The following is a 12,609-nucleotide window of genomic DNA, read 5'->3' as shown; positions in this document are numbered from 1 at the left end:
CAAATGCTGTGGCGGAATTTGTTCACCGCAGACCGCACCGGTCAGCCACTGCGCAAATGCCAGGCTCTCCCAGCAGGAGCGCAAACGTCTGCGCTGTTCTGGTCGCATCGTGTAATATGTTGAGTGAGTGACTTCCTCCCACTGAGCCCTCAGACATCATGGAGTGAAACTAGCCGCATTGTTGGCTTCTTAAATAGGCGGGGGCTACGGCTGACGGCACCGAATGAAGTATTATTTCATGATGTTTTGCATTTTCACGCCCCTCTGTGGTTCCCGAATTGTCGGTCCTTATCGCAACCTATCCTAGTCCTCTTTGCCTTGCTTTTCCCGCTAACCCAGCGCTGGGCAGCAGTCTACAGCGGTTCGCAGTTTTCTTTATAACTTTTTATTTCCTCTGATCTGAGACACGTTGTAGATGCAAGCTTACAGCCCTTGTCCTATTCGCGTTTGCAAAAATGCGCAGCAATAAGGCTTTTATTACAAAACATGATTGATAGTAGATTTCTATCCTGATCTCTCAGCAACAACGAAACTATGTTGTATCTTGTACTGTCCTCAGCCGACTTCTACGTCCATCGCAACGGCCAGAATTTACTGCCCTTCTGGCGGATGTCGAAAAGGCCAGAAGAGAAAAAGAATATCCATAAGAAAGCCAACAAAGTCATGTTCAAAAGAAAGACAAGTGAGAAAGTGGTAGAAAGGCACGGCAAGGCACGACAAGGATCAAGGCCATACTGAGAACACTCGCAATATTGCTGCTGACCAGCTAGCACGCGGTCCTCCTACTGAAGATCTACCGTCAGTTCCTGGTGTACACGGGGCTGTTCTGTAACTTGTAAATGCGCCGCTTGGCTACTGCTTACAGCCGAGGGCTCTGTGACTGCCTCGACTTTCCCGTCTTTCTTCTTTGTGTCCCCATACCCTTCCCCGGAGTTCTGAGTCGCGCTCCCTGAAGGGTTGCAGAAAACAGCGCCCTCTTCCACCTCGCAATGCGCTCTTTCTCTCTTCCCTCCTCATCTCCCTCCGCGCAAGTAAACATTCCCTCTGGTGGAACAGACGCGCTCTTATCCCACTGCATGTCTGCTCCCTCTCCTGTGAACTAATTGTGGCGGAGTAAGCTGAGCTTAGGAGGCTTCGTGACGGGGTGGTCCTTACACCGGCTGTGACATCTCTACGAAACTCACCGCACTTACCATTAGGTTCATGTCCATGTTGGGAACCGGGAACCTCGCCTAGCCCTGCGGCTGTGCGCTTAGGGATTGTCTCTTCCGTTTTCTTTGAGTTGAAAGTTGTCAGAACCAGCTCTTTTTCCATCTGGTTCTCTTTAATGCGCTTTTTTCCTCAAATAGAACCTCGTAATTGCTTTGGAAAAATTCGGCTATTTTCTGGATGTAAATTAATGCCTCGTCCCCTTCCAGTTTGTTCCCATCTTCATCTGGGATGCGTTGTTGTGTTGTTCCGGACTTCCTGCCTAATAAGTTTATGTGGTTCCAAAATATCCTAGGTGTTGCCTTTTTTTTCTCACGTATTTCTGGCAATCAACGTTCACTTTCACTTTTCATCTTTGCTTGAACCAGTATTTGAACCATAGAGTTCTTCATCCCGGTGTATTTACCATTTTCTGGATACTTCATCCTGCGGCAACTGCGCTTTCTTTTCCTGCCTGTGCTCTAGCCGTGTTTTCTGTCATTCGGCAGTCGCATTGTCGTATCTCCCTGTTCCAACAGCTTTCCGGTTTTTCCCCCTTTCCAACGAGCAAGTTGATTCTCTTTCCGTGTTTACATCGTGGGCATTGCGAGCGCCTCACGGTGCCGGCGACCTGATAGATGGTGACGCGGCTTTCCGCTAGGGGACGAAGTGGCGCTGGCGTCTGTCGGCACACTTGAGGCGGGCAATGCAAACACTACAGCACGGCACGTCGTAGTCTCGAACGATTGCAAACATGATGACATTGTCTAAATAATAAATTGTTTGGACTAAATCGAGAAAACAAATTAGCAGGAACTCGCAAAGGCGAGGAAACCTTATTGTCGAATTCCTGGAAATTATTAAGCAGGAGTTGGCGTTACACTCCATGCGCCCGCTCAGCAACCGGTGCCTCTCTGCAGCAACCGTGCCTGCAGTAGAATCATTCTCAATAGTTACTGTGTAATTTCACTGCCTTCCTCCTGGTAGACATGGAATAAGTATTGTTCTTTGCACGGCCTTCACGCCCTGGATTATTCTCATGCTTTATACTCGAACAGAAACGAATATTTCGACACATTGAATTAGTGAATTCTCAAAACGAATAATAATCGCATACCAAAGACTATTTGATCCGTATTCGAAATTTCCAATATGCGCCCGATCCGGGATAAATTCACAACATCGACAACACCGACGAAACACCAAGGCTATAGTGTGGTTAGCGTCACAGTGCGCGAGACATTCGATGAGAATCTCAACGTTGGTGAAATCAGTACCGACGCAAACAACACAGAAGCAATAGTAATTTTTTTCCACCCTACACTCTGAGTTCAAAGACAATTAAAACGCTTTAAATGAAGCTTCACAATTGGCCACAGCTGCCGCGTATACATTCTACTTGTCTGCTGTAAGTACGGTCGGCGTATGCTCGCTGCCGTAATGGCGCCTGCTGCCTTAATAAATTTTGTGCTCAAATTACGAGAGACGCATTTCGCAAGACACACGAGTGCGTCGACGGCCCCGAACGCGCACACTCATACACACAAGAAGGGCTGCGCTCACGTGTGTAGAGCGCTGGCAAACGAACGACGGTGCGGTTCGTGCTGCAGTCTCCATGGGACGCGCCCGAAAACTAGGCCACCTGTTATGCGCATCGTTCGAGACGAGCGTCTGTTGCTCGCGCATGGTGTCAACAAGCGCTGTGATGGTCGGAACTTTTCTGCTTGTTTGTTTGTTTGTTTTTCTTCATCTTCTCTGCCACATCTCACGCGCGCAAGCAGGAGCAGCGACCACTGATGTACGGCCACTGGCAGGCACGCTATATCGCTGTTGCCGTTGTTTCGACAAACTACGCAGCGGTATCCTCTCCTAAAACGCTAAAGGAGGAAACTTGACCGAGCACAAACAAAAAAGTACAATGCACAAAGTGACACCAATACCAACTCACCGAGGTAACCATTTTGCTTGCCTGAGCGGTAACCGCTAGCGCGTGCACGCCTATGTGTAAGAGCGCTGTGCGTTTGTCGCGCGTCGTTTAATGAGAATGCTGCCGTAAGTACTATAGGTTTTCACCGATGGGCTACAGGCGCGACCTACATCTCGGCGATGCTTGCTTGTTTTTATCTCCTTCCGCCGTTATTGTTCTCTGCGGCTGCTAACCAGCGCGAGCTGGAAAGCAATTACCAGGACGTATACATAGGCGTGCGGCATTGGCCCTATCCGGCCGGAATTCTGGGCAAGCGTGAATATACCGGGTCAAGCCTCCTTGTTTGTCCTTGTTTCTCTCGTCTCGTCCTGCTCCTCTTTATCGGGCCCGCAGAAAAGCTTCAATTCGCTACCCAGTGACCCAATTTGGCATCGAATAGGTTCCCTGAAAACACAGTCCGATTGGCACATACCCAGTGCTCCAAGTCTGCGTCAAAGAGTTTCTTCGAAAAGTGGTGCCTATACTCACTCCCGCATCTAGCATGACCCATGTCGGTGTGAAAGGGGTTCGTCGAAGGGCGGCACGTATGGGCTGTTCTTCAACGGCACAGCAGCACAGCAGCCTCAGTACAGCAGCCCGATGCGCTACCCATTCGACCACTTACTACCCGGCGAAGCGAGAAAACGGTTAGATACATACATAGATAGCCCCGGAAAGTGCGTGAAGTACGTTAGGAGTTCTAATGCAGTAAACGAAGCGCTAGAGAGGTGCGGTGGTGGAGGGCTCAGAATCAGCGCTGCCACTTGGGTTTCCTTAATGTGCACCGAAATTACGGAAAACAAGCGTGTTTTGCATTCCGTCTGTATGAGAATGTGGAGACGACGCTTATAGAACATGAATCCTTGTCAGGTTAAAAACTAGTGTGATTTATTGCTGCCGCTGCTCAAGAAACTTCTTATTCTTCTGTACAAGAGCGTCATCACAAGATCATCGCGGCCGGAAATTGAATACGCCAACTCCGGCTCCGCAACCGGTCACCGTATACCCAATGAATAAGCCTATATAGTTGGCCTTTCCGGAAGGAGGGAACGATAGAGAATGCATATGCAACTTGGATAGTCAGTAAGTGAGTAAAAACTTTACTGAGCTCTAGTAATTGCATTTTTCTGCGGCTGCGGTGGATCTTCAGGGGAGTCTTCCTCCTTGCGTCTTCCCCGGAGGTCTTCACCCGCTGCTTGGTCCGTCCTCTATCGCAATGGTCGGCCGCCCTCAGTGCAGGGCTCCGCTGGCCTCTGCTGTCCGTCGTGCACGCCGCACTAGACCTAGCTGGTCTTCGCAGGGGCGCTGGACAGCAGTTCCCCCCATTGCTCCGCACGTCAGTTTGTTGACATGCCCATGTTATGTGGTATTATGTGTGTTTCTCATAGCACCATGGACATTTGTCCTTATATAGTGTGGGGTGCATCTTACGTAGCACGTTAAGGTTAGGGAACGACCGTTTGTAGTTCTCTCCATGCGACAGCTTCTTCCCTGCTAAGGGACTTGTGCGGCGGGGGCCACCGCTTCCTGCAGTTTCTGAAGTTTGTCTAAAAAGGCCGAGTATTCTCGGGGTACAGGCGCGGGTTCCTCGAGGCTGTCGACGTTGGACGCTCGGTAATTAGCGTACTCTCGAGCTATCCAGTGCGCCTATTGGTTCCCTGCCACCGCCGTGTGTCCCGATTCCCATACGATCTTGTGTGTGATCGCTTCATCTGGTTCTGTGCCTGTTTCTTGTTTTGTTTCACAGTCTACTGAGCAGAGTATGCGGAGTTATTGGTGACTGATTCTGCCATGCAAGTAGTTGTGACAGGCTGTTTGCGAGTTCGATAGTATTGTTAGTGACTGTCCGATCCGATAGCCCTCCGCTGCCGCTAGAGCAACGGCCACTTCTTCGGCCTCGACTACCGTGCAGTCTTGTAGTGAAACGCTGGTTCTCTCGTAGCGCCAAGTCGACCATCGTTGTTACGGCATTCTCGCTTCCCCTTTGTCTGGTATATATGGCTGTGTCCACATACACCGTTGTTTTTTGGGGAGCGTAACTTTTCTGGAGGTAAGAGGTCCTTGCCTCCTGGCGACCTTTATGAAGGTTGGGGTCCACGTTCCTTGGGACTGGTGCTATTTTAAGCGTGCTGCCGTACTCGTCGGGGATAGCTTCGGTCCTCGAGATTTCCCGCATCTGCTCAACGTAGCTGAGTCTCTGGAGGAGAGCTCGGACTGTGGCTGTCTTATGCTGTCTGCGCATTTGCGCCGTGAGTTGTGCTTCTCTTAGTTCTGCGAACGTGTTCTGCAGTCCCAGGGCTAGGAGTTTTTCGGTTGGGGTGTCTTGGGGTAGTGGAAGCGCAGTTTTGTACGCCTTGCACATTATTGAATCCGCCTGTTGGATTTCGCTCTTGATGTGGCTGTGGTACGGGAGGCTGTATATCATTCGGCTGACCACCAGACTTCTAACTAGCTTGAATGTGTCTTCTTCTCGCAAGCCATGGTGTATGTTCGAGACTCGCGTGATAATGCGTGCGACTTGGAGTGTTGATGTCTTTAGCAGCGTAAGGGTGTGGGAACAGCGCTGGTTTGACTGCAGCCACATCCCTAGGATTCGCATGGTTGCCTTTGCGGGTATCGGTGTTCCTTCTAGGTAGACTTTAACCCGCAGCTTTTCACTGATCGGGAGCGTTTGGTTTTGTTTTCCTCTCCGTACTTGTAGGAGCTCCGATTTTTCGGTCGAGCACGCTAGTCCTCTTTCTTTAACGTAGTTTTCTACACAGCTGGCCGCTTTCTGTAGCTTCTCTTCTTTTTCGCTGAGTGAGCCGGCGTTGGTCCATACGGTGATATCGTCGGCATAAGTTGCGTGTTGTATGCCGCCAATTTTTCCTAGTCTTCGTGCCAGTTCGATCATTGCCACGTTGAATAGCCTGGGCGAGATGACCGACCCTTGCGGTATTCTCTTGTTAGTTGTTCGAAACTTCTCCGACCGAAGTTCTCCCATGCCTATGCTTGCCATTCTTTTGACAGGAAAGCCTTGACGTAGCCGTGAATCCTTCGTCCGCAGTTCAGGTCCTCCAAACACGTGAGGATTGCTTCGTGGCTTACATCGTCGAATGTTCTTTTGATATCCAGGGCCATTATTACGTTTTCTCCATACCTGGGAACGTTCTGGAGTACTTCTTCATATATATGGAGGAGTACGTCCTGTGTTGATACCTTAAGTCTGAAGCCGAACATTGTGTGGGGAACTAGTTTGTTATCTTCCTTGTAGTTTTGTAGCCTTTGGGTTTCTAATCGCTCGTCAGCTTCCCCAGGCATGATGTAAGCGGGATTGGTCTGATGTTTTCTATTTGGAGTTTCTTGCCTGGTTTAGGTATCATTACCATTTCAGTATGTTTCCACTCCTCCGGGACTGTTTCTGCTTCCCAATGTTTGTTGATGAATTCAGTTAATTCGGTAACCATTTCATGACTGAGGTTGCGGATTAGCGCGTTGTTTGTCTTATCCACACCTGCAGCCGTGTTCTTGGTGGTGTTTCGTATGGCCGTGTCGACCTCTTCTTTCGTTATGGATCAGTCCAGCTTTGCATTCTCGTCTCCCCGGCACGTCCCTGTGTAGTTTGGCAGGCTCGCATTGCCAAAGCACTCGGTTCGCACCTTCTCTAAGAGTTCTGCGTCCGGTCCCTGGTATTGGTGGATTAGCCGGTATATAGCTTTGTTGTTCTCTGACTTGGCTTTGGTCAGGTCGGTGAGTGCTCTTAGGAGATGCCTGGTCTTTGCTGTGCCTAGGTTCCCTTGAGAGAGTTAGTTGTTCCCAATTTTGTTTCGCCAATTGTGTGGCCTATTCTTCGGCTTTCGCCGTGATCTCGGCGATCTTGAGCCGCCATACAAACGCTAGAGGCGTGGGGAAACACGCTAAAAGAGACGCATGGCAGATACACCCAGAAGGTAAACCGAACAGCAGAAACACCCGAGGTGGTCGGACGGCTACTTAGACTCGGGGAAGCTAGGCGCAGCCTCACCAGGAGATGGAGGAAGCAAAAATACAACTTGAGTAAAAACCGCTCGGGCATAAATGCAGGACCAAAATTTTTACTGACTCGCAAACCGTTCTGGGTCGGTTTTCGAATCGATGTTCCACGTTTGGGAAATACTTGCGTGATGGGAGAGAAATTTGTTGGCGGATCCCAAACCATTACGTCGAACGCCTTTCTCACTCTTTCTCACTGTTTCTTTTTTTTTGCTTGGATGTTTCGTCATGCTCAGAAAAGCGGAGCATTTCTTTTGGCGATGTGGGGTAGAAAATATATCCGTAATATCTTTTTTCTCTGACTGCATCACTACAGGCCCCTTCTGCTGTACGCCGCAGGTGGTGCAATCGTGAGGAGTAATATGAAGAACGCGATTCAGCGGACGACCAGAAGTCGATTTGCATCATCTGCTAGGACGTGCGTGTTTACTCTTTCCTCGGGCGCAACGATATTAAAGATTCCTTTTCTTTTTTTAAATCTGTTCTGTAGGATTCGAAATGCCGCAGTAAGACTACGATCAACTTTGTCCTCGTGCCATATTTATTTTGCAATCCTCCTTCTCATAGGCTCTACCCGATTGCTTTGAATGTCAGGCGCGGACGCGCGGTCTGTTTGTGTTTGAAAAGGCCGGCACACAGCGACGCCCCAAGCAAGAGAAGTAATCTGCGTCTCGCAGCATCGGGTTGGCGCTACCTCAGGGCAGGAAATTCCATTCTTCCCTCCCATCCCGACGGAAAAGAGAGGTCTCTCTCCTTTTCTAATATTTTTATGAGAGGTTAATCTTAGTGATGATGAAAAGCACATATTTTATAAGAATAGTATATTCGCTGCTCCCCTGGTTGCCAACCATGGAACACACTTGCTCATATCGCCTGAGCAGAGCATTTAAACTAAGCCCGTTATTTGAAACAACAAAAGCTTGCTGCGCTTTACGCTCTTTATTTGTACGCCTGTCGACAAGTAGGGTGTGCAGTCAAGCAGAAAGCTGGGTAAGAAATTATTTCGATGCCGGCCTGTCTAGTGGCGTCGCAGTGCTCGTGTAAATATGACTTCCGCAGAGAAAACAAATCATGCGACAAATAACACTTCCTAAAATGCAAATGCTCACTTATAGTAGGCACATAGCCGAACGGAGTTTCAGCCTTACGTTTACTATAGGAGACAAAGAAAACGGATACAAAATTTAGGCGCGAACATATAAAAGACCGACTTAAAAGAGCTTCGTTGATTCATCTGGATGCAATTCGTCCTTCCTTGCATATAACCGTGCATCGCACGTCGGAGTTCTAATTAGGATGCTAATATTGTTCCTACCTCCAACACAGACCTGTGTGACATGGCTGTCTGTATTTGAAATTTTTTGACCAGTTTTTATCAGTACACAGCTGCACCTGTAAAGCTAAAGACACGTGGTTTTAGAATTAAGCATGTGATTCGACGTAAGACCCGTCGTAAACAAGAACCGCATCCAGCAAGTTTTGAACATATTTTCTTACGCTTTCGCCAGAGCCGTGCTTTAGAAAAAGTAATTTGAATGCATGGTTGCATTGAGCCCTGCATTTTACCATGTGTCTGAGATCAACTTGTACAAACTCGAGGCTTTTAGTGTGAACCTTATTTTTTAGGGCACCTCGTGTGCTCAGGGCCGCGGCTTTCGATCCACCCGGCCAGCTCGGGACCTCATACAGACACGAGTGGAGCGAACGGCAGTACCTCTTCTGCGCCTCGATCGAACATAAAGAAGCCAGTCTGGTATAGTCCCTTGCGCAGGCTCGGTCAACACAATGTGATAAAAGCTTCATTGCGTGTTTACCCGTGCTCGCTGTGAACTTCATTCCTTGTAATTTTTCTATCCTCCTTCCTAAGTGCCGGGTAGCGAACCGGGCAGAGTCTAGTATAGCTGCCTGTGTTTTTCTTTTCAGTTCTCTATCTCTTGGCCACTATACTATGGTTGCGTGTCCTAGAGGGGAAAATGTCAATGTTCTTAGGTATGATAGCCTGAATGTACGCAAAACCTAAATACAAATACCATGAGATTTTGCAGTTTGCCTCCATCGGACTGTGGCAATCGCACCAGGAATCGAACCTTAGACCTCGCGCTCAGCTGCACAACACCGCAGCCAATTAGCCTTCTCGGCAGGTCACGTACAATGTATTCAGTCGGTATGTTTGCGGCTCGTTCTGAACACATTTGATTCGCTTGTTCCAATTGAAACGCTGCTTAGCTGTAACCCCTTTAGTGGAACGTATAACGCAGAGTTCAGTCAGGAGAGCGGTAAGATATGCTAGGCGCGAGATAGAAGAGGTGCCAGTGAACGCTATTTCATGAACATTGAAGCGGAGGTGGTCTTGCCGTTATTCGCTCACACAGTTGTGCTTTCTCTTAAGCGTTTTTTTTTTCCTGATCGCGCTGACAAAGGCTCCAAAGTACGCGCTCTCCTACAGACCTGCCAGTGCGTTGATAAAACTTCTTTTACGCTAGAGCGTTTCCTCTTTGACCGTGCTCCTCAGGCGCCTGCCACTCGTGACAGCGATCGGTGTGGAAACGATACGATCACAGCAGCATCGATCAATACCCAAAAGCACTTGGACAAAGGAAGCTTTCCGAGTAGGGGCCCTGGTCTATACGTAGTTCATGCGCCTTCACTGCAGCTAAAATGCAATTCCTGAAGCGTACATTCTGCAACAATGGCCACCCCTTTTGTCATGTGCTGGTTGTCTTTTAATGCGTTAGCATTCTTCGGGTACTTCGCGCACTTTACGGGGGGTCCGGCATAGATCTGTCAATCTATGCCTGTATCTATGTATCTGTTTTTGTATCTAACCGTTCCCCGCCTACCTGGGTCACTGGATAGCTTGTGGTCATATGGGTCTGTTGTGCAGAGATAAGAGGGTTCAAAACCAAGCATCGGACAAACTTGGATCACTGAGTAGCTGGCAATATGTACATACGTGCCGCTCTTCGACGAACATCTTTCACGCCGACATGGGTCGCTGTAGACGGGGGACTGGGTTGGTACCGCTATTCGAAGAAACTTCTTGACGCCAACTTGGACTCGGTCCGTGCTGGTCTCCAACGGACCTCTTTGGTGACGACTTGCACCATTGGGTATGTGCCAGCAGGTCTTTCCCGCTTTTCAATGAACGTCTTTGACGCCAGCTTGGCTAACTATGTATGCGTCACTGAAAATGCGCAGCTCTACAATGACGAGAAAGATCCTTTATATTTTTGCGATGCTGAGCGAAATCGAACCCACGTTCCAATGGTTTCTCAAAGGCAGCCGCCCGATGCATTAGCAGGCTGCGCCACCAACGCTTTGAATATGTGCTGCTTTTCAACGAACGCCTTTCACGTCAACGCTCTAGCGAAGTGCGCCATGAATGCACTATATACGTGTTGCTCTTCCGTAAACATCTCACCAACTTTGGTCACTGAGTACGTACCGCTTAGTGTGCGGCAAGCGAGGGATCAATTCTCAGCGTTTGTAGCCACCGGTACGCCAGGTTTCTCGTCTCGGACGCTACACGCGGACTTCTCGGCAGTGCCACTAGATGACGCAGAGTGTCCAGAAAGAAGAGCCAGAGGAGCGCGGTTGCCGCATGGTGGTGGTGGCGAAAACATTCATTCAACAGAAAGGGCTACGCCCATGGGCTCCACTAAACTATAGGTGTCGTACTTAGTCCGGACGTCATTGGTCGAAGCCGCCGCTCGAGCCCGTTGGACCATGGCTCGATGCTCCTCTAGTCTGGAGCTGCTGAGCAGGGTCGCCTCCCAGTCCTCTCGAGCGGTGTGGCGAATAGGGGAGACGCGTTTGCCAGTGGCCGCACGTACCGGCGCGCCATGCGTTTCGCAGGCCATGCGCAAGCTTCGAGTGCGGTGGCGATATATAGTACGGAGCGTTCTTAGGGAACCGCGAAAGAGGAATCCCGCTGCAGTACAAGCCTCATGCATAACTCGTTTCGTCGGTGGCAAATGCGTTGTGTCGCTATAATGGTTCAATGCTAACGCATTACCGTCGACAGTCATCACGAGATGGGTTCTGCGGCAATATTTTAACACTGTGTTACCGGCGATGCTTAACACTGCTCCCATGTAGAATTATTACGCTGACCATGCAGAACTATTAGGACTTAACGCGCTTTTCGATGTCCTGGTGCGTGAACGTCAGGAAATCTGCGCGTGTGCAGATGTTCCTGGGGGGGTAGCAGTGCGACTCCTAATGTGTTGAAAATATACTCTAGGCACGAAAGCGACAATTTATTCCTTCATAAAGCAGGTGGCCTCTAAAATGACCTACACTTGTTATGATGGCCGAAGAAAAAAACGAGGCCACCGCTTTTCCGGCCGCTTCCTTTCCGTACTCCCTACGGCTTCCCTGTACTTATTGATGAACGAGTATGAGCACATAGCCCCGGGCTCGTTCATCAATAAGCTGAGACGGAGACGGTCTAGGCTCTTGGCTCTTGCGCGGTGCCTACGGCATGTTTTCTTGTCGCGCTCTGTGACTCGACATTCATTTACTTCAACCTTTGTTGGCGGGGTGACGTATTGCGACAGTATGAAGCACCTAACAGTGACAAAACGTCGCGCACTTCTTTTATTTGTTAAATAAATGTCCAAGCCCTCTAAACTCCATTACTTCTACTGGCAAACTTCAAAGTGCCATAAATGATTTAGTATAATGCATGTTTCAAGCAATTTTCGGTTCCAGGTTGGCTGATGTGTTGTGATGTCACAATACACTGACTCCTACAATTGCTGCGGCTGTTACACGTGACCACAGCCAGAAGGAAGGTCCCAAATTATGGGCAACGTCATCAAGACTAGCCTTATTATTGCTATACAACGTTGGCAAATATTGTTTCATGTCATTTCGTCGCAATAGTGCCGATGACCCCAGTTCGCCATTTCGAGACCAGGGTGAGTATCATTTGAAAAATAAATTTTTTCCCAACCTTCATGTTTGTCAAGTGTATTCGTCTTACATGCCAAAGCTTGTGGCAGAGTTTCTGCGTTCTCGAAAATATGTTTCAGTACTCTCGTCACGATCGCGGCTAGTCACACCACAACGTTGACAGGCAATGTGAAACCACCGTAGCCGTGCAGGTGGGTGGCTGTAGTACGACTGGTACTGTATAACTCGCCTCTGTGCAGGACTGGCTGTGCAAGAGCGTGCTGTCGCTGAAGCTCTACGCGGCCATGGCGTCCATCAACTGGATGTTTGTCGAGGGTCTTCTGCTTCACTCTCGCATCGCCGTGTCGGTGTTCCAGCAGGATGCACCCTTCAAGCTCTACTACGTAATCGGATGGGGTGAGCATTACGCACACGTTACACGGATACACCCGTATATGCGTCTGCGTGTAATACGTCGCGAAGTGCAAATGATCTCCTTTCCCGGCCGTTGAATGGCCTGGAACTACTGGAGAGAAATCTGGCAACAG

The 12,609-nt window shown here is 49.2% G+C and overlaps 1 protein-coding gene across 1 annotated transcript in view; it reads left to right on the top strand.

The window, feature by feature from the left end:
• LOC126542176 (corticotropin-releasing factor receptor 1-like) overlaps nucleotides 1–12,609 on the top strand; it is a 318,876-nt gene that overhangs the window by 230,472 nt on the left and 75,795 nt on the right. The window contains exon 6 of the mRNA XM_055077310.2: nucleotides 12,322–12,478. Within this exon, the coding sequence (XP_054933285.2) occupies nucleotides 12,322–12,478 (157 nt within the window). The remainder of the gene's footprint in view (nucleotides 1–12,321; nucleotides 12,479–12,609) is intronic.

The sequence above is a fragment of the Dermacentor andersoni genome, chromosome 2, assembly GCF_023375885.2.
Source record: "Dermacentor andersoni chromosome 2, qqDerAnde1_hic_scaffold, whole genome shotgun sequence".
Taxonomy (NCBI): domain Eukaryota; kingdom Metazoa; phylum Arthropoda; class Arachnida; order Ixodida; family Ixodidae; genus Dermacentor; species Dermacentor andersoni.
This window is presented reverse-complemented; position numbering and strand designations above follow the sequence as displayed.